A 19,624-nucleotide genomic window follows, 5' to 3' on the forward strand; every position below is an offset into this window, starting at 1 on the left:
GACAGAGCCCATTTCCACAGACAGAAACAGAACACCGGGGAGCAGCCCCAGGAAATCACCTAGATCCTCCCATGCAGGTTCACCAACATCCAGCCCTTCCTGCCAGATGTCTGACTGGCCTCTGAAAAGCACATTCAAAAGCTATTCCGCAACATCCCTGCACTCACATTACCAGAGTTTTTCTTACCCCAGAAAGTAAAGGGAATCCTTTTCCTAATATCCAGTCTAAACTGACAGCCTGAAACAGGGGCAATGTCTTCTCCACATGGGCAGTGAGGGGTGAGATATTCCCCTCCCTTTTCCAAGCACAATCAGGAAGCCTAGGATCCCGTCTTCCCATTTGCCTTCTCGCTAAGGTCAACACCTACACTTTTACCCAACTGTCCTTACGAAAAATTACTGAAATTTGTCACAAAGAACCCATGTTTTCCTAAAAGCTTCATCGTGATCGTCCCAATCTCAGGCTCAGATTTTCACATCCAAGTTTGGAGGCTTCGCTGTGCGCTGTGTAAACTACCACGAGCCACTGTGTATGCGAAAGGCTGGTGTCTGAAATGTGCTGCCCATGGGTCAGAGAAATGTGGTTTTGGAAACATGGCGCTTGAGTGCGAGCACACAGTGTGAAACAGCCGATACAGCATCTGCTGCGTGTAAAAGAAAAAAGAAAATAAAAGAATAAGACCTTTTCTATGCAATAATATGTCAAATCTTTACCCAGAGGTTTACAAACTTAGTACACAAGTAGGATCTGTGTTTGGATATCACTCAGGTCAGATAGAAAGCTGACAAGCTAGTTGGAAACTGTTGCCGACAGTGTGTATAATCAACTGATTAAAAAAAAAATCTTTACAGTACTCAAAAAACATTCTCTTTTCTCCTCAAGAAGTTTATCTTAAACAATTTTCTACATGTGTTCCTCAGCACACCAAAAAAGGTCAGGAAAATAGCCCATTGCGGCTTCGGTATTTCCTGACAGTGCAAGAGAACTAATTAGCTGCAGAAGATGACTGCAGAAGGAGCTGAGCCTAATTTCTTTAAAAGTGATCAAAACACTGAATATTTAGTGGCATTAGTTCGCACCAGTTGCAAAAAGTTGAGAGTAAATCTCAGAAGTTGAAGTGCAAAATCAGCCACTGTTCCCTTCAGCAATCCCGTGGCTGAGCAGTTGCTGCTCAGTCGGGGTCAGGTCTGTGGCAGGAGGGCTCCAACCCCACATCTATCAACGCCAAAGTGGATTTGACAGCCAATTTCAGAATCGCAGGCCTTGAGGGAACACAGGCGGAGCACCGTGCCTTTTGCTAAACGCGGGCTCAACGGTGGTTGGAAGTTAAAAAGGTAGTTGAAGAAATTTCTATAAAAAGGCCATTCTGTGGTTACAGTATCTGTCTTGGTGATGAAATCCATCCACTTCAGCAGCAAATGTATAGATGGAATGTAGCGTTTCACACACCTGTGGTAACAAAATCCTCAGCACTGGAACTTACTTAACAGTTCAACTTTTTCCTCAGCAAGAACAAAATCCAGTTCATGCTCCTAGAAAGCTATTGGCTCCATACTGGCGAAGGAACATAAATGGCAGTGATCTCTTTGCTTAATGAATGAAATAAATACCTTATCTCTGAGTTCACAGCATCTATGTGACCAAGATTCACGGAATACCCTTTCGGAGTCAAACATCATCTGAAAATCTGACAAGCAGGTTTCTTTTCCCGCATTCTGTCAACATACCATTTTTGGTTTGGTTTAGTAAAATGATATTCTGGGGCATGAGGTAGTCTGTACTTCAGTGTCAAAAGGAGTAGGATGAGCAGCATTTAGTCAGATAACAAAACACAGAACGCTGCAGTTCCAAACTGTACTCCTATAAAAATCACTGTTCTGCTTTTTAGTAAGCATTAAACATCATTTTGTTTAAGGAGGGAAGATGAAAGATTACAAGTAAGAATCTCGCGGTGAGCCTCTTTATACAGAGAAGAGCAATTCATACGAATTGTCTCAATCAATCTAGTGGCAGGAGAGCCACAAATCTCAGCTCTCCCGGTCAACAGGCTCATAACGTATTTCAGCTTCTTTTAATTCCTGGAATGATTTTTTTTTTCTCTGGTGAAAGTACGAGGTAAAAAAAGATCATTGTGTGATGTTGGTATCATTTATCAGTAACAAACACAAGTGGAGGGCTGCTTTTTAGAGCTGAATTAGTACTGAGCAATATGAAGACAAGAATCCTCCAAGTCCTTTGGCTTTCAAATCACAGAGCATGCTGGAAAGCTTCGTCCAACATAAATGATAGGAAGCAGCTGAAAACAGCTTAGGGAGAGGAGGAGCTTGTCCAGTGGAACTTATTTTCCCCCAATCCCACTGCTTTATTTTTAAGTAGTGCTATCACATTAATAATTTTGAACATGACCAAAACAGAGGTCTCTATAAAATTCCTCCTGTGTTTAACATGTCCAAAAACAGGCTGCTGTTTAGGATAAGAAATGATAAAACTAACGGGGAAGTAATGGTGAATGTAATTATCCGTATTTGAAAGTCTTTTACAACATCACCTTTACTCCTGCTGTTACAAAAGTTTCGAGGATTTGCAGTGTTCATCAAGGTTTTGTTCTATTTATTACAATAAGAGAGTTAGTGGTTTATGGTTTCCTGCAGTTTGTTAACACTACTAACTGCTGTGTATTTCACCCTGAGGTGTGCAGGGATACTCAGTCCACAGACACAGACAGGTAGATTGTACACATTTCACTGCAAACTCCTCTTGAAGATGAGGTGCCCTACTCTCCCTCTTGACTGTCTTATTTTCCACTTTTCTATTTTTTCCTAAAACCAGAACTCTTTATAAGAAACATGTCTATATACTCGATACATGAAAGAATCTATCAGTAAGGATGAATTACTGCCCTTTTCCCCATGTCATACTGAAATAGGCAGAAAAGTCATTACCTAATCTTCGGGCAAGTCCAAAGTCAATGAGTTTGATACTTGTGCCGGTCTTGTTGACACACATAATATTTTCTGGCTTCAAATCCAAGTGGACAATACCCTGCTTGTGGATGTACTGCACTCCTTCTGAAATCTGCTTCATGTATTTAATGCACTCTCTCTCTGTCAGTTCAAAGTCTTCATCAATGATTCGTTCAAACAGTTCTCCTCCAGAAACCCTATGAAAGACAGAATGAAAAGAGGACTTCTGTAGCTTTTTCATTTTGGGAGTAATCAAACTACTTCCTTTGCACACATACAGATAGTTCAAGCTTGCAGTAGTCACGTCAGGGTGCAGTCTGTGTTTTGCATGGCACTTCCAACGTCCTTCCAAGGATCACATAGGAAGAAACGCTCTTGTAGGTGGTATAAATCAATAGATTTTCCATTCTGAATGTCTCTCCCAGGTTAGGACTGTGGAACACTCACACTGTTATCCCAGGTGGTAGGGATCTGGCTGGATTTACATCCTGCCTTTAGGATTCAGCCACCTGCACCTGGCAGTACAGCATACGCCATGCGATTGTCACCCTGCTGACTTGTGTTTATAACACCGCTCCAGACCCTGAGCTTGTGTTTTCCACTGCTTCCTTCCCTCCTATGCTCCATCACTACACAAGTGCAGACAGCGTAATTTAGAAATAAAGAAAACTAAAATACACAGGATGAGTCCCAGGAGGAGAGGACAAAACTTCTAGTAGATTAGTGAAAATCTGTGAAGAAAAGAGAGTGACAAAGAAAGACTGAAGAAGAAATTCAAATGATGTGGCTAATTGGAATGCAAAGCTCAAAGGGTAAATTACTGACCCAAGTGAGCTCAGAGGGGATTTCCTCCTTAGCTGTGACAGGACAAGGACATAACCCACAACTCTTTCAGTGCTGGTATTTTTAGCTGAGCCACCATCACACTCCTTGTAGGCCAATTCCATTTTTATGCTTATTTAAGATGTGAAATAATTGGTCGTTCCAAAGTAGAATGTCCCGAATTGAACTGTTTGTGGAACCAAAGTGGGACATTTTAAACCTAGATTTAATAAAGCAAAATTTAAGTTGTGGTTTGGTTTGTTGGGTTTATTGATTTATTTTAAATTCTGAGTAATCACTCAACTGCTTATCTGCTTACGCCCAAAGATGGGAAATACTTTTTTTGTACGTGGCGAGACCAATACAGAAAGGATCAAACAGTGAAGAGCAGCCTTGCTTTTAAAAATCTGTTCTAAATGAAATGCTTCATGGTCTTCATATGCCTTAATATTTTGCAGCATTCATGCTTATTGCCAAATGTCATTGCACATGTCAGTTACAGAAAGAAAACACACGACTAAAAACTGGCCTGGCTGCGTTTGCAGGTTGTCAGATATATGATTATAGCCCTCGTGTACTAAACTGAAATTGAACCATCTGGGGTTCTGGAAACATTTGTTGCTTTGGCTATAAGATTTCAGAAAGTGTATAATTAGAAATGCTACTGCAGTTTCCTATTAACATGAAAATAGTAAGAACAGCACACACTGACAAACTGAGAGGTCACGTTGGATTCTAACACGTTTGTAACAAAAAGCCAATAATAGGGCTGGAGCTGTGGAATAAACAGCTCTGGTAAGTCGGGAATGTGGTATTTTGTTCCTTTAGTAAGACATTCACCAGTATGGGGGTGTTTATGAAAACATCTGCATGCAAAATGTTTGTATCTGGAGCAGTCTGCAATTCCAAATGCTAACCATCCTGGTGCTAAAAAGGACCAGTTGGTTTTTGACTATTTAACACTGAGAATGATGACTTACTTTGACTATAAAAGTGCCATAATTTTCAGATCCCAAAAGCAAAAGATTTTCAGAAATCGTACCACGGTCTCAAGCCCCATTTTTTAGCATGTTATTTGGAAATGAACTACTGCTAATGCATCTGCGTGCTGGTTTTAGCCTGGGACCTGTAGGCACTGGTACCGTCATTAGGTTAAACTGTGACTGCATCTCCAGAAAGCGTATTTCTGCATCTATATCCAGAGCCAAATCCAGTTTAGTTCCCGCCAGGTTAGGAAGCTGAACTGAACCAAAGCACATTAGGTTCTAGGTATCCACAGAAGTCGGCTTTCTGCACACAGTCACAACTAGTTCAGAACCTACATCTCATTCTTTTCTGGATTCTCCCCTTTTCGGTCTTCTCTAGATGAAGTCACAGAGGAAAATATTCCTGTCTGTAGAGTCACAGACAACACATTTTAAAACCACCTTATTATAAGGCTTTGGTCAAGGAGGGACAGTGAGAAGAATCTACCTCGGAGTTCCCAGGCAAATACTCAACTGCGTTTTAATAAATCTAACTTTGAACAAAAGAGAAAACCTGAGTGACTTGTGTAAAGCACACCAAATGGATGGAGTTTACCACTGAAATTTTGCTTTAATAATCTCAATTTGCAAGACAATAATCTTCTTCTGCTCTATGTCAAAATAAACTGTCTGAAGTATGTAAAAACGCTAAGGCACTTAGCTCCCAGTGCTGAATGCCATTCACAACATGCTACTGTTTTTCAGGCATTCTTTTTTCCACCGAGACGCTTATTGTGGAACAGGGACATCACTCTCTTTGAAAAGGAAATGCCTGAGATTTGCCCCAGCTTCCAGCAAATGGCAGAGGATAGGAGGGGAGGGGTTTTCAGGGAAGAGCACATCAAATGATTGGAATTACTGCAGTGTTTGATTTTAAATGAATGACAAAACATCCTGAATTTATTACAAATATGGAATCAAACCATATAAACCAGCAGCAGGACAAATATTGAAAGGAGAGAGGGTGAAGTTCAATAAGTTATAAGAAAGATATGGTAATAAAATGAAGATGAAAAATTTAGGATGAATATCAGGAAGAAAAATCCAGAAGTGCTCCTTTTCAATAGCTTCAGCGTGAGCGGAGGGGGAGCTGCTAAATTTCAGTCACTGCCAAAATCTCGTTTACAAGGAGACTGATGGCAGGAGAGCTCTGTTTATTTGAAATCCACACATTTAGACTCTGATGGGAATGAAGAGAGCGTCTTGGATACTGAGAATTTTTGAAGGTATTTGCCACAGCTACTTGGATGTGGAGAAATCTTAGCTTAATAGCGAAACCAGAAATGATGCCGCAGTGGCAGCTGCTGTGCCGGGAGTGTGTCAGCGGGGGGACGTGGCAGTAGAGGCTACCAGGTCCCCTGAGAAGAGGGTGCCACACAAGCATCTGGCTGCCCGGCGCGGCTCCAGAGCAGGGATGGACGGCTGCTGCCTGCCCGCGTGCTGCTGTAGGAGCCCCTCCTCCCCCATGGACATGGCAGTGGCGGGGGTCAAAACCCAGAAGAGGTGGCCACCCAAAACGAAGGTCACATCCCAGTGAGACTGGCTAACAAACTGCTTTACGTTTGATTGCACTTCTCTATAGTTTTAAAAAGTAAATCCCCTTTGTTGGCAGAGGGGGGGATGACACTGATGGAATGTAAAGCCATAGGCTGTTCAGAACTCTTTATACATTTCCTCGTTTTCCATTAGGTCTGCCAGGTCCCCATTCCAGGCTAAGTAGGGCTCCCTTCGCAGCATCAGCTTGCTCAACTGCTGGATCTAAAAATAGAAGCACCTTCTTGCACAGAAGTACCCAGTCTCCGAAATATGAGTGCAGCAGTAGTTCGCACATAATCCCCGCCGGTGCCAAGCAAGCAGCATAGACAGGGTCTGTTTAACAATTTAAGTCTCGTTCAGCACTGCCAGCCAGCAAAAAAAGCTGCTTCTTCTCGCAGCAGGCAGCGCGTGAAGTAGATGTGGCAGCAGAACAGTGACGGGTGTAACTTTTGGGAACAACATCAGCACAGATGAGGATTTCATTCTCTTTCCAGCTGCTCCTGTACAGGATCCGCACCGAGCAGGTGCGTTACGGGGACTGTAAGCATTGGTCACCTTGGTCACTATGGCTTCTGAAGCCTGACCAGTACTTTCCATCCCACGCTGTGCAGATTCTTTTCCTATAATGAATTCTGGTGCACAAACATGCTCTGAACCTTCTTTTTTCTGGGAGTAAATATCTACAATGTTTAAGATACCCGAGTCACAGCCCTGTGAGATGCCTTGCCGCACTGCTTTTGTGGTGCTTTTCTGCTGTTTGCCACAGTGGTGTGGCATAAGTGGCTCTGGGAGTAAAAATAAGTGTTGCTGTCTTACTCAGCCCAAACAGGACAGCAACACAGGCAGCCTTCAACTTCACTTCAGTGTAGAGTTTGGATGAAGAGTGTGATGACTTCGGGTGAAGGAGAAATCCCTTTCTATGGCTGCTACACCTGGGCCACCATGGACAATCGGTGCATTGGCATTAGGGGCAGATCCTTTCATGTTTAATTAGTTGTCTTGGGAAAACAGTCAGTGTAACCAATCTTTCTGCATCTACTGATGTAGATTTAGAACATTCGCTGGGTTCACCTGGGGAGACTTTTCAGACAGCACTCCTTTATTAGAAATAAACATTTTGCCATCGGAGTATCGATGTTCTTGCAGGACAAAACCACATCAGACTAATCATAGCATCACAGCATGGTTTGGGTTGGACGGGACCTTAAAGATCATCCAGTTCCAACCCCCCTGCCATGGGCAGGGACACCTTCCACTAGATCAGGTTGCTCCAAGCCTCATCCAGCCTGGCCTTGAACACTTCCAGGGATGGGGCATCCACAGCTTCTCTGGGAAACCTGTGCCAGTGCCTCCCCACCCTCTCTGGGAAGAACAGAGGTTCTTTAAGGTCCTTAAAAATCCTCTAAGGTCTCTTAAAAATATAAAAGTTGGATATAGCGCTTGATGAAAACTGAAGTGTTCCCAATACCTCTTGGGTACTACAGATTTGCCTAGCTGCCTTTTCCATACAAATGCAATGATTTTGTTAAGAGTGTAGCTTAGATTTTTGCATTCTCAAGCTTATCCTTCTCTCCTACTATCTGTTGTGCATCAACATTCAACTCTCTGCCAGAGACAACTGCTCCGTGCTCAAGTGAGATTTAACACAAGCTTCTTCAATACGTGTTTAGAACTGCCTAAAGAAAATATTATTTTTTCTCCTCCTTGAACATGTTTTTGGTTGTAAAAGCAAGCCCAAATGGCAGCTGATTTTTTTCCTCTTCCCTTCCCTAGTTGGCAATAAGAGAATGAGCTGCAGAAGAACACCACGTGTACATTATTAAAAAGCAAACAAACTAGACATTAAAGAGTGTAAGACATCTTCACTGATTTTTAAGAGCTACAACACAGATTCACTCACACAGTTTAAACAAGTTGGATAAATAACTGGAAAAACTTGCAAGATGTAAAAATCATCCAGGCCCTGCAGATGCTGAACCTTTTGACAGTCCCCTGTCTAGGTAACATGCTACTTTTGCACGCACCATTATTTTAAACATTATTAGCTCTGCCAGCGTGATCTGCTTTATACTTACATTTCCAAGACCATAACGATGTTGGCTTTTTCTTCAAAGGCATCTACACATTGGACAAGTTTTGGATGATGTAGACAGTTCATGATGCTGATTTCATCCCTTATGTTTTCTTTTTCCTTAGCAGAATATGCTTTGAAAAATTTTCCTGCCCAAACTTTTCCAGTCTTCTTTTCAACAAGCCTAAAGACTTGTCCAAATTTCCCCCTGAAAATACATAACTATTTCCATTAAATGTTTTTGCAATGCATAGGCCACGTTTTACTAAATACTCCAGCGCAAGCACTCCATTCTGAAATAAAAATGTCTCCACATCAAGCTCTGTTCTGAACTGACATGGCCAGAAATTCGGAATGAACACCACATTTAGAGTTTTCCAATTAGCAGGTTTTATATAAGAGAGTTTAAAAACTTGACTCCTACCAGGCTTTAATTCATGCGACTCAAGATTTTCTGCAGAGTTTTCTACAGGTCAGAGACCTCTGAAGGGGCAGCAGATAGGAGACGTCTCGGGTGTAGGACATAGGAGATAGGTGAAACCAGAATCTGAATGCCAGCGGCTTCAGTGCTGTTATTTCACACTGCTGTACCTGTACAATTCCACCTCTACGACACGCTTATTGGGACTTACTAATGGCAGTGTAGAGGATCCCCTGGCCTTCAGCACCACCAGCAGCACAAACTGCTGAAAGATTACCGCGGCATGCAATTCTCATAACCACGAGGTTGGGCACGGAGAAGCAGCCAGGCTAATCACTGACCTTTGCTGAGCAATACCACTAATGCTCTTGGGATTCTGGCCGCTGTCAGCAGAGATTCTAGCCCGTGGGCAGGATAATCTTATTACCACTAATGGATATAATGGAGACACAAGTACACAATGTGTACCTTTTTTTCAGCTAGCTTTTAGAACACCGCACAACGAATGAACCCTTCTCGCTTTATTCACTTGTGGGCTCCCTTTTCCTTACCAGGAACACATGTAGTGCCTATTTAAAATTATCAATTAATGGGAATAAAGGATCTCTATGGAGTGAAGGCCAACCTATGGTAAAATCTATTTTTACTGCAACAGAGGAGCCCAGCTGGAATGCTGAAAGTGCAAGACACCGTCACAGAATGAATGCACATGATCTCTGTGATTGACTGGCAGCCCTGAAAACTCCATGTCTTCAAAAGCACAACATAGTACTTACGATCCCAGTCTTTCTTCAATATTATAGACATCTGAAACTTTTTGTTCGGTGTTGATAGTAACTGTCCGATAGTCGACCTCTGTTTCTTTCCCTTCTGCAAATAAGCATTAAGGAGCATCATTAAAACCTCCATAAAACATGAATTAAAAACACAGATTCGCATTTGTCCTGATTAAAATATGAATTTCTTACCATCATCAGATAGCTCCACTTCATCCTCTTTCAGTTCTATGAGGAAAATAAAAAGACAGGAATAACTTACTATATAGGATACGGTACTGGAGTAAGATAGTCACCATAAGATGGGCAACCTGCAGACCCTATGGCGAAGCAGCAAAAAGCAGTCAGGGAGTTTGTGCGTTATCATTAAAGTCTCTTCAGCACTGGTATGTGACTGCGGACTACACAATCCGGTCAGCATTTCTTAATAAATCAAGGTCACGTGTTTCGCAGTACTTGTCTGTTATACCTGCCTACTAGAAACATCAGCACACCGAATCAGTTCAAAGTCATCTAATAAACAGCTTTAGGAATTCCTTACTGAAAAAGAACAGAAAAACATTAAAAGCAGTAACAACACTTCTGGTTGAATGACAAAGCCATTTTTCTGGCTTTTCTGCAGTTTTTGGATTGCAAAGCCAAAAGTAAAGCAGGTCTGTACATGGAAAGGTTTCCTGCAAAGCACGCAAACAATTTTTTCTGGCTCAAGATGACTAGAAAATTTGGACAGCATGCACTTTCCTAAGCATGGCTGAATTTTGAAATCACTGAGGTCCCAACGGAGCCCTGGTTCTGCAGGCGTACTCAAAGGTGGGCAGAGATGTGGGCAAGCCCCGTGACGTAAGAGAGTAAAAGCTGGCCTGAGTGTCTTGATCTGAATTTTAATTTTCATGTGCATGAACCGTCAGCAGCCCGTGTTTGTGTGTTGTTCTCTACGTTGCCTGCAGGTGTGAGGGGACAGGGGCTGTAGCTGGCATGTTGTTGTATATTACTTAGACTGCTTGGGCTTGCTCCTGCGGCCTGTGGGTATGACCAGTAATTTGAGAAATAGTGAAGGCAGTTGCACAGTGACCTGTACAAGTCTCCTTTAGCTGCTGAAGCTGCACTACACCGTCAAAGAGCGCAAGGCTAAGCAAGTGATTTATTCCCACTGTGCCAACAGATTTCTGTGATGAAACATTAATGCAGTAGCCTGGATGCTGTTAGGTGCTTTAGAGTATAGAGTTATATGCAGCAGCTGAGAAGAAAACAGCAGAAAAAAGGGTGCAGGGTGAGCAGACAGCTCAGGTGCATGGGCATCACCTTTTCACATCCAACACATAATGCTGCATCTGCGTTCTGGCAGCAAAGCCAATCAAGTGGATACAATCTGTTCCTAAAGCCCTTCTCTCCTTTCACAGGATTTGCACCCTTGTACGTCCCAGCACAGCCTTGCTGGTTTGCAGCGAGTTACCAGAAGAGCCGGGAGGGAAGCGGGCCCTCCCTGCTCAGGGGTAGCTGTCCTCAGATCTTGCTCGGCTAGAAACCACACTTGCACAGGGCACATTGCATTTTCCTCCCCTTTTAAGGGCTGTGTAAGGGAGCTGATCCCAACCACACTGCCAGCAGTTAATGTCTGCCAAGTACTGATTAGACAAAGAAGTCAGTTCCCGGTTCTGCAGCGACACTGTATTGAAGACATGAACTAGAAACATTTTGGTCCACCAGTGGAAGCCTAAATTAGATGAGCAGAACATAACTGATCTTGGTAAGCGCTGAGTAGCTGGGCTAAAATCTTTCTCAGAAGTGAGTCGACGGTACCAAATTTTCCTCAAACATGGCAATGTCTGCTTTAATCTGTTGTGACTTAAAACCTTATTTTAGTAGCTGTTCTCTTTAAACTCACAGTGAAAAATTAGCCATGCCTTTCTTCACTAAGATTATACTGAGATCGCTAATATGCACTGGCCACCTCAGTGTGAAAATCAGTAATCAGTCTTTCTGGCAGCAGCGGAAAATCCCATTACTCAGCTGAGTGTTTACAGAGATGGCAGCTCGAAGCCCTGACTTTGAGAAGTGCTGAACATGTGCATTTTCCACTGCTTTTAACTAAAGCACCAGCTCCACTCACATACTGGAAAGAGCACGCTTTCTGTGATGTGCCCTTTCTCCACGCTAGCCGCAGTATCAAGAATCGGAATCAAGAAGCCCTGCCACTGAAAGAACCAAGAAAGCCCAACCTCCTGCAAACAAAATCCATCTTTTCACCCAAACCAACTTTTTGTCGTTGTTTTTTGCATGTTTCACAATGATTCATACGCTTTCTAGCATTTTTGTATTGAATTTATGTAAGAAAATGCTCTTTCTTAAAAAGAAAAAAATAGCTTGTTTGCTTTGGTCCAGTACAAGCAGTGCTTCCACTAGGAAATGCAAACGTAGGGAAGAGTCAGGTTGCCAACTCTAGGTGGTGTTCCTCCTGCAACTAAAGAAAGAGGGCATTCAAACACAGGGCATTTTATTATGAAGAGACAACACTGTCTAGCTCCCTTTCAGTTTTACTGCTACTCAGTGTTATTTCCCCTCCTCTGGAAAGAAGCTGCATCTTGATTTAGATCAGGTTTAAATCTTAAAAATAGAGGAAAGTAGTTTACTTTTGTTTGGAAATGTCTGTTGAGAGGCTTAGTCAGTCATGTGATGCTGCACCACTTGGCTATCATTTTGGCTTGCTGTGGCAATAAAAGATAACATCACAAAGATTACGTGAGACACTTAAAACTACAAAGCCCTGCATACACAGCTAAGGAGGGAGAGGCAGAACACAATATCCACTCCTCAAAGACAGGAAAAAAGGCAAAATACATTATTCCTGGCCCCTAGTTCCAGGCTTTTCAGTGTGGTATGACTAAGTGGTCCTTGCACAGTAGGTAGATGTGGGTATGCACAAGAGTATGTATTCAATATCTGTTTTTAAAAAAATAATGCTGATTTTTGTGTGTGTTTAAAATTTTGGTAAGAGTTTCAGAATAATTTCTAAAATGCTCTAGCTCTTCCCATTAGTCCTCTGGGAGGATTGTAAGCAAAACATAAGAGGCAAAAGATACTGAAAAATAGAAGCATGTGCAACTGTAATCAAAACCCCTAAAAATGCTTTCTAGAATGCAGAGCGCTGCAAAGCCAACATGCAAAATAGGATAGCCTGGAATTCACAAGGTCGGTGTACTGCAGGCAACAGGACTGAGGTTCTCAACCATGCTGGGATTTGGAGCACGGGAACTCTAACTAGGTTAAGAGGCTAGTTCAGTTTCAGTTTGCTGCGTATTTAGTGCTTGGCTAGCAGCAAGCACACGTACTTTTTCCAAAAGCAAATTTGGGATAGTGGTTTTGGCTTGGTTTCCTACAGTGTGTCCAATATCAACTGTAATGAATACACCCGTGTGATTCAGGTAAGGCACTAGACATCATTTTCCAACGGGGCATGGTCCCTCTGTGTAACTTCCGTGGGAAAGGTTTCATCCCCCTTCACCTGCGCACTGAAGTATGTGTCAGCCAGCGCTCACACAGCAAGCCAGGACTCGAATGAGTGGGCAGGGTTTGGGGATCCCCAAAGCCAAGTTTCCCCGATGGATGCGTGCAAAACTGACACACACAGGCACCCACATGAAGGCTGCGAAAGGACTTCAGCACGCTCCCAGCCAGCATCAGCACCCATCACACAGAGGCACATGCGAAGGAATGTGCACAGCTGCCTGAGCTCACTGCGGGGGGAACAGTTAAGGTGTTGTTTAACTGAATTTAGATTTTCTTTTTTCTCTTAAAAACTAACCTTCTTGTTTCTCTCCAACTTTTACCAGCTCGGATTCCTGACTGGGCTCACTGATGCCATACACGTTCGCAGCTCGCACACGGAATTTGTACTCCCGGTCAGCCTGCAGGTCCTGCACGTTGAAAGAGGTGCTGCGGCAGGTAGTGAGATCTGTCCATTTGTTATCCACCGAGTTCCAGACCTCCACAGTGTAGGACTGCACCGCACTTCCACCATCATAAGAAGAACCGTACCACGAAAGAGTGAGGGAGGAACTCCGTATGTCTGATGCGCAAGGTGTTCCAGCAGGTGGGTCTGGTTTATCTGCAAAAACATAAATGCAAAGCACCTTAGATGATGTCATGATGGTAAGAGGTAGGACTGCCATTGGGGTGTGACCAACAGCCCTTTTCTTTCCATGCCATTACTCTGCTTCAGAGGTTGGTACTGCAGCGAAAAGGAACAGCTGCAGCACAGGCACCAATCCCACATGGGCCTCAGCATGGGCTGTTCAGTTCCTTGGGGGTCTTGCTAAGCCATGCTGGAGCCTAATGCCCATCACAGCAGAAACGCCCGAGACCAGTCTCAGCTGTGCGGGCACATACTGAAACCAGATCTCCCACAGCAGCACCAAGAGCTCCTTGGTGAACTTCCTTAGAGGTTTACCCCTTAACAGTCACCACAGTTGGGATGCTCTTTCTCCAGCTCCCTGCATCTGCTTCCATTCTTCAGTGCCACCACTAACCTTCCACAGCCTCAGAATGGGCCACTTCTCCCACCCTACCTGGGTATCAGAGATACCAAACCCACTTTGTGGGTTTACAAACACCAATCTTGAAGGGTGACAACTTTGTCTGCTGATGTACAGCTTTTTGGAAGTCTAGTCCACTTTTGGGTAAAAAGGAACTCAACTTAGAATGCATCATTTAAATACTGAGATTTTTTTAAATCTCGTGTGTATTTCGGAAATAGCTGGGGTGGTGGAAGACAGAAACGTGTGATTGTTTTTCCTCAGTCGGAGGCTTGCTCCCACAGTCCTCACTTGCCTGAATAGAGCCAACATCACCAGAACCTGGTGTGCAGATGAGCAACCAACTATGCGAACATCCGACACAATACAAAAACTTACACAACTTTTTCCATTTGAAGTTCAATGATTACATAGTTTTTGAAATGGATGTTTTCCTAAGATAGAAAAATATTGACTTTTTAAAACAAATTACTGATTAAGAAAATAATTTTGAAAGTTAAGCACTTCAAAAGACTTTAAAGGGAACAAATATCTTCCTTGGGAATAATCCTCTCAGAAGTAATCTAGCAAAACCTACAAAATAATGATGATGTTGATCTGGATGAACTAGTGGCCAAAGGCTGAATGAGAAATCAAAGGATGGGATGGAATGACAGAAGATGAAAAGAAAAAGGTAGAAAGTGTGAGATGCTACAAACAGTGGTTACACTGGACACGGACTGATAAAATCCTGTCCCATTCTGCTGCTTAAAACTGCCAATGGACATTATCACTTTCTCCTTAAGAAAGGCAGAGCTGCCAAACCAGCCAAAAACACTGCCACTTTCTCAGCAATAAAAACATCCAGATCCTGGGGAAAACTACCACTGACTTCGATCAAAGCCTCACTGGGGTGGACTGTATCAGTTATCCCTCCACACTCGATTATCATTCCTAGGAAAGTCACTGAGCAGACAGAAATAGCCACAGTTTGCCATAAACATGCCTTTAGTTCTTGGACAGAGGGACTTCTCGGACTGCTGCGGGTTTACTTAGAGAGAGAAAAGGGGGTAGTCTAATCTGATCAAGACACTTGATTATCAGTCCACTGTTTGGAAGACTGCAAGTGCCGCTGACCAATGATTTCCCTGAAAAAAACTTTGGTAATTCCTTTTAGTACAGATCTGATGGAAAATCCATCTCCCAGCACAACTTAAACACATTAGAAGATAGGTGAACAGAACATTTAAGTCTGAGGGAAAAGCCTGGGAGGGAGATGGGCACCAAGGGTTTGTCGCTGCATGCAGCATGAGAATGCCCAGGTGTAAGAAAAAGAGACTGCCAGAACAGGGGTTATCTTTATTCACTTTGGCAACACTTAAAACACCCTTCCACTAGGAGTCATCATTATACAGTCCATCTCTTGTTAAACACAAAAATCAGGGGCCAGATGTCCTTAACCTCTGCAGTGTCTTATTGCCCTGCCCAGCTGTCACAGTTTACTTGCCTCATTTTCTGGCAGAATAAATGGGACTATTTAAACAAGGATGAGTTTATAAGTGTGGATATGATGAACTGAATCATTAAATTATTTGTTCAAGATTAAAAAGAGAGATTGTAACAAAGGTGAGAACTGAATCTTGACCTGCTGGTGCCCGAACAGCAGCACCCCCTGCCCCGTACTCGTCCTGCCCAGCCTCCTCAGAGCTGCAACAAGTGTGGAATCAATGCCCACACCGTTCACTGCAGCAGAACCCCTGTACAGTACTACAGCAGCCACCGGAGAGCTGGTTGTGTGACACGTGGCCGTATGACTTCAGTCAAACAGCAGCGATACCCATCTTCTTCTCACTACAACTGATTATCCACGCAGGCCTGTAGGGAATGCTGCTACCTCTGTCCTCCTCAAAATCCATACAGAAGAGTATTCAGCTGCGTGCCTTGTTTTCCTCCTACATAATCACCACGCATCATCTCAAGATGCAAACAGAACAACTTGGATAAGTAACAGCTGACTTATCCTAAATCCAAACAGAACAGAGTGGTTGCTGATAGCAAGAGGAAAACACTTTGAAGGCAAAGCTAACCCAGCAGTCGATCACCTCGCAGAGGCGCCTGTTGGGGTTTCTCAGAGCGGTGCAGATGCTCTGCACATGGCTAAGTGTGGACGGTATGTGTTCGTTTAAAAAGAAAAAAAGGAAGTGTGAGCTTGCTCTAGTGCTCTGCACTGAGTTTCACACTGAAGGAGGAAAGAATGCACACGCTTCAGTCTTTGCAGAGCACAGTAGCGGGCTTCCTGGGCAAGACATGAAAATACAGTCTCTCCTTGCTGCCTTTCAACACACTTCTGTTTCCAAATGAAAGTCTGGGCATGATTTATCAGTTGCCTAGGCCACAGTTACCCTAGTGACCTCTCTTTCCATGACTCACCTAGATAACTGCAATCCGTTTGGCCAGCAGAGTTTACAGAAGCGAGCCTTAGGTATGCGAGCACTGGGGAGAAAATGTTCATGGCCAAGGGGACATCAGTGGTAAAGAAAATGCTGCATGGCTTTAGTCTAATACCACTAGCCCTGGGAATATTTTTACTTTCCTAATAAATTTTCCCCAGTAGGCAAAGACAAAAACCCGCAACCCTTGTCTGGACTCTCTTGAGCCAGAAAGATGCACGGTCTTGTTTGAAGTCTACCATGTGCCACTGCTTGCAGATCTGCTTGATGTATAAATATCGGGGCAGTAGCTGCTATGGGAGACTATAAACAAGAAGGAAAGCCTAAATCTTTGCTTTTTCTTAATATGACAGATGTATAAGTACCATTTTGCCATGCTTAAAAATTATTTGATATCAGACTGGATGGTATTCTGCAGCTCTGCACATTCAGAGAATTTGCAGATGGTCTCTCCATGAGTCTGTTTTGTTTCTCAACAGTTTATTCTATGGGGATTTTAAAGGTTACCCTTTCTTCATCTGCCTCTACTGAAAGCTGGGATATTTTGCCAAGCTACATTCCCTTCTGAAATATGAAATCTCCATCAGCACAATTAACTTCTTCCAATAAAAATATCCTGTGGGTCAAGAGGGATGTGGAAGTCAAGCACAATTCTATTTTGTCCTGTTTTAGTGTTTAATATACCATTGATGTCCTTAAGCTGCCCAACTTCAATGTGTCATTTGCATGTCATTTTACACACACACACACACTTCATACTTATGTTATGCGGGCCTTCATCGGCTTCATTGGACCACAGTTTTGTTCTTCCTGTTCTGGACCAAACCATAGCCACGACCCAACAAGTGAACTAGAAGGAAGGGAGTGCATCCAAAAATACTCTGCTCCTTCTGACCATTTCTATAGGGGAAGCAATTAATTGAAAATATCGAGCTCTCACTTCAGTTTCACTATTATATGCAACACAAAACCCCATGTATATATTCTCCACTGTGAGACGTCTTAACTATATGAAACTATAGAGGGGTACTCTGGTCTTGGTTAACTTAGAGCATGCACCTAACACCGAAATCAAGGCTTAGCGACACTTCACGACATTGTAGGTTGTCACGGTCCAGTTGGCTGCATCCACAGGGTCCTGTTGAACTTGGTCAGAATCGTACTAACTTCACCTCCTCTGCAGCAGGTAGCACTTACACCTCTTTTACCAGGATGCATGATCACCGCATTTGTCTAATAGTATGACTACAGAGGCTTACAAAACCGTTGGAGGTTGGACACTTAAATGCTAAGGGGGACTCAAGCACAAAGCTCCCTACGTAATCTCTTTAGGAATCAGTAGGGTTGCCCCAAGCTGGCTCCCAAAGCCTGGTGGCAGGCAAAAGGGATGGACAAGCAGCTAAATTGGCCTCAAGCCTGCCTCAGGGACTATTCTGCACAGCAGCACAGAGACTGCATAAACTCACTGCCACTAGAGACACAGAGGAAAGAGAGCTAGCAGCTCAGGTGTGCTACACACCATGCACAGGGGAGCGGAGGTGGTGTGAAGGAGGTTTCCTCCCTTCACGCGCCACCAAACTAGGCACAGATTAAAATAAAAACTCCTACTTCCCAACAAAGGGAGACATAAATTACCACTACCCCGGAGCAAGGAAGTCAGATTCCAGCTTATTCTTTGTGGCATGCATTCCTTAGGGCAGACGGTAAGGTCACGAGCTGGCCTCATGTGAAATGTATAAACCACACTTAAGACCATACCAAGACTGAAAGGCACGCTTCTTACTTACTCCCCATGAATTCAGCTGCGCTCCTTCCTCAGACAAATTCCCAGAAATATTTTGGTAAACAGGTTTTGATATACAGCCTGGAGTAACCTTTAATTAATTCGTATTAGTACACTCTGAGAAGCATACCGCAGACGCATGCTCAGCCTTTAAATCATCGCTGTTTACGAGACAAATTTGACTTGAGTTCCTTTCCTTTTTTCAGTGGTGTATCACCCAAAATTCCTCCTGGTGAGGAAAGGGACTTTCTTTCTGCATAAGTGGCAAACCTAGAGCTCATACAGGACACCCACATAACATGAAACTGTGCTATGCAGACCTCACTGCCTTCTCCCCATGGCTCAGTTTACAGGGTCTGCAGAACACAAGCACCGTTCCAGCAGACCAAAAAAGGCAGCGCTCTCCTTATCTAACTCCGAGCGCAGGGAAATGGAAATTGTTCTGCTACTTGATGTGAGGGTCGCACTGAGCCAAAGCAAGGTGAGAGGGCTTGCTGCACATTAAGGGCTTGCACGGCTCCGGCGGACTCTTGAGCAGCAATGCTCTTCCAGTAGGAAGCCTCTGACAACGGAGAACAGTATAACCACAGCCTCTGAAAAATGTTATTCTTTTACGAGCAGAGAGAGCACTGAAGCAGTGTCTCTGAAGTTGTTTTCTTTATCTGGTCTCAGAATTGGTTTGATTTCTTTCTAAATCCTGTTATCATATTACTTTATAATACTATTATTAGCTATTGTGATATTTGACTGCCAGATAAAGAACAGACAGAAAGAAACAATTTAATTCCATTCCACAAGCTGTTTAGCCAGAGGAGGTATTTAATATGCTGCAAAAGCCAGTTGAACACTGTCCATGCCGACAGCACTGGCAAAGCCTTCATTTGAAATCCATCAGCAGGAGAAAAGCGAAACCATAAAAGGTCATAACTGAACTCGGCATTATTGCTGACAGGGCTCGGGGTCATGGCAGACCTCTCTGCTTTGCTTGGAAAACTATGCCCTGCAGCTTTTTTTCCAAGGGAGAGGAGCGCTCTAAGTAGAGGTATTATTACCCCTTAACGCCCTGTAACAGCCATTAACACCGTTCAGGATGGTAGTGTACCATAGATTTAGGATAAAATTAAACTAGGGAAGAATGCCTGTGTTCTCCTGCAAAACAACACAAGCTGGAATAAACAGGAATTTTCTCCTAACGAACAGCCCCTCCAGCAGAGCCAAGGACCACATGGCCAAGGGTAGTTAGCTCAGGGCACCAGAGCTGGAAA

General features: G+C 43.4%; 1 protein-coding gene across 3 annotated transcripts in view; it reads right to left on the bottom strand.

Annotated features, from left to right (window-relative positions):
* Nucleotides 1-19,624, bottom strand: part of MYLK (myosin light chain kinase) — a 108,021-nt gene that overhangs the window by 15,578 nt on the left and 72,819 nt on the right. For all 3 annotated transcript variants that reach the window (XM_010150941.1, XM_010150943.1, XM_010150942.1), the window contains 5 exons: nt 13,418-13,720; nt 9,808-9,843; nt 9,616-9,709; nt 8,423-8,626; nt 2,944-3,161 (listed from right to left, as the gene is read on the bottom strand). In XM_010150941.1, coding sequence (XP_010149243.1) covers nt 2,944-3,161; nt 8,423-8,626; nt 9,616-9,709; nt 9,808-9,843; nt 13,418-13,720 — 855 coding nt within the window. The remainder of the gene's footprint in view (nt 1-2,943; nt 3,162-8,422; nt 8,627-9,615; nt 9,710-9,807; nt 9,844-13,417; nt 13,721-19,624) is intronic.

The sequence above is a fragment of the Eurypyga helias genome, unplaced genomic scaffold (genome assembly GCF_000690775.1).
Source record: "Eurypyga helias isolate BGI_N326 unplaced genomic scaffold, ASM69077v1 scaffold864, whole genome shotgun sequence".
NCBI classification, from domain to species: Eukaryota; Metazoa; Chordata; class Aves; order Eurypygiformes; family Eurypygidae; genus Eurypyga; species Eurypyga helias.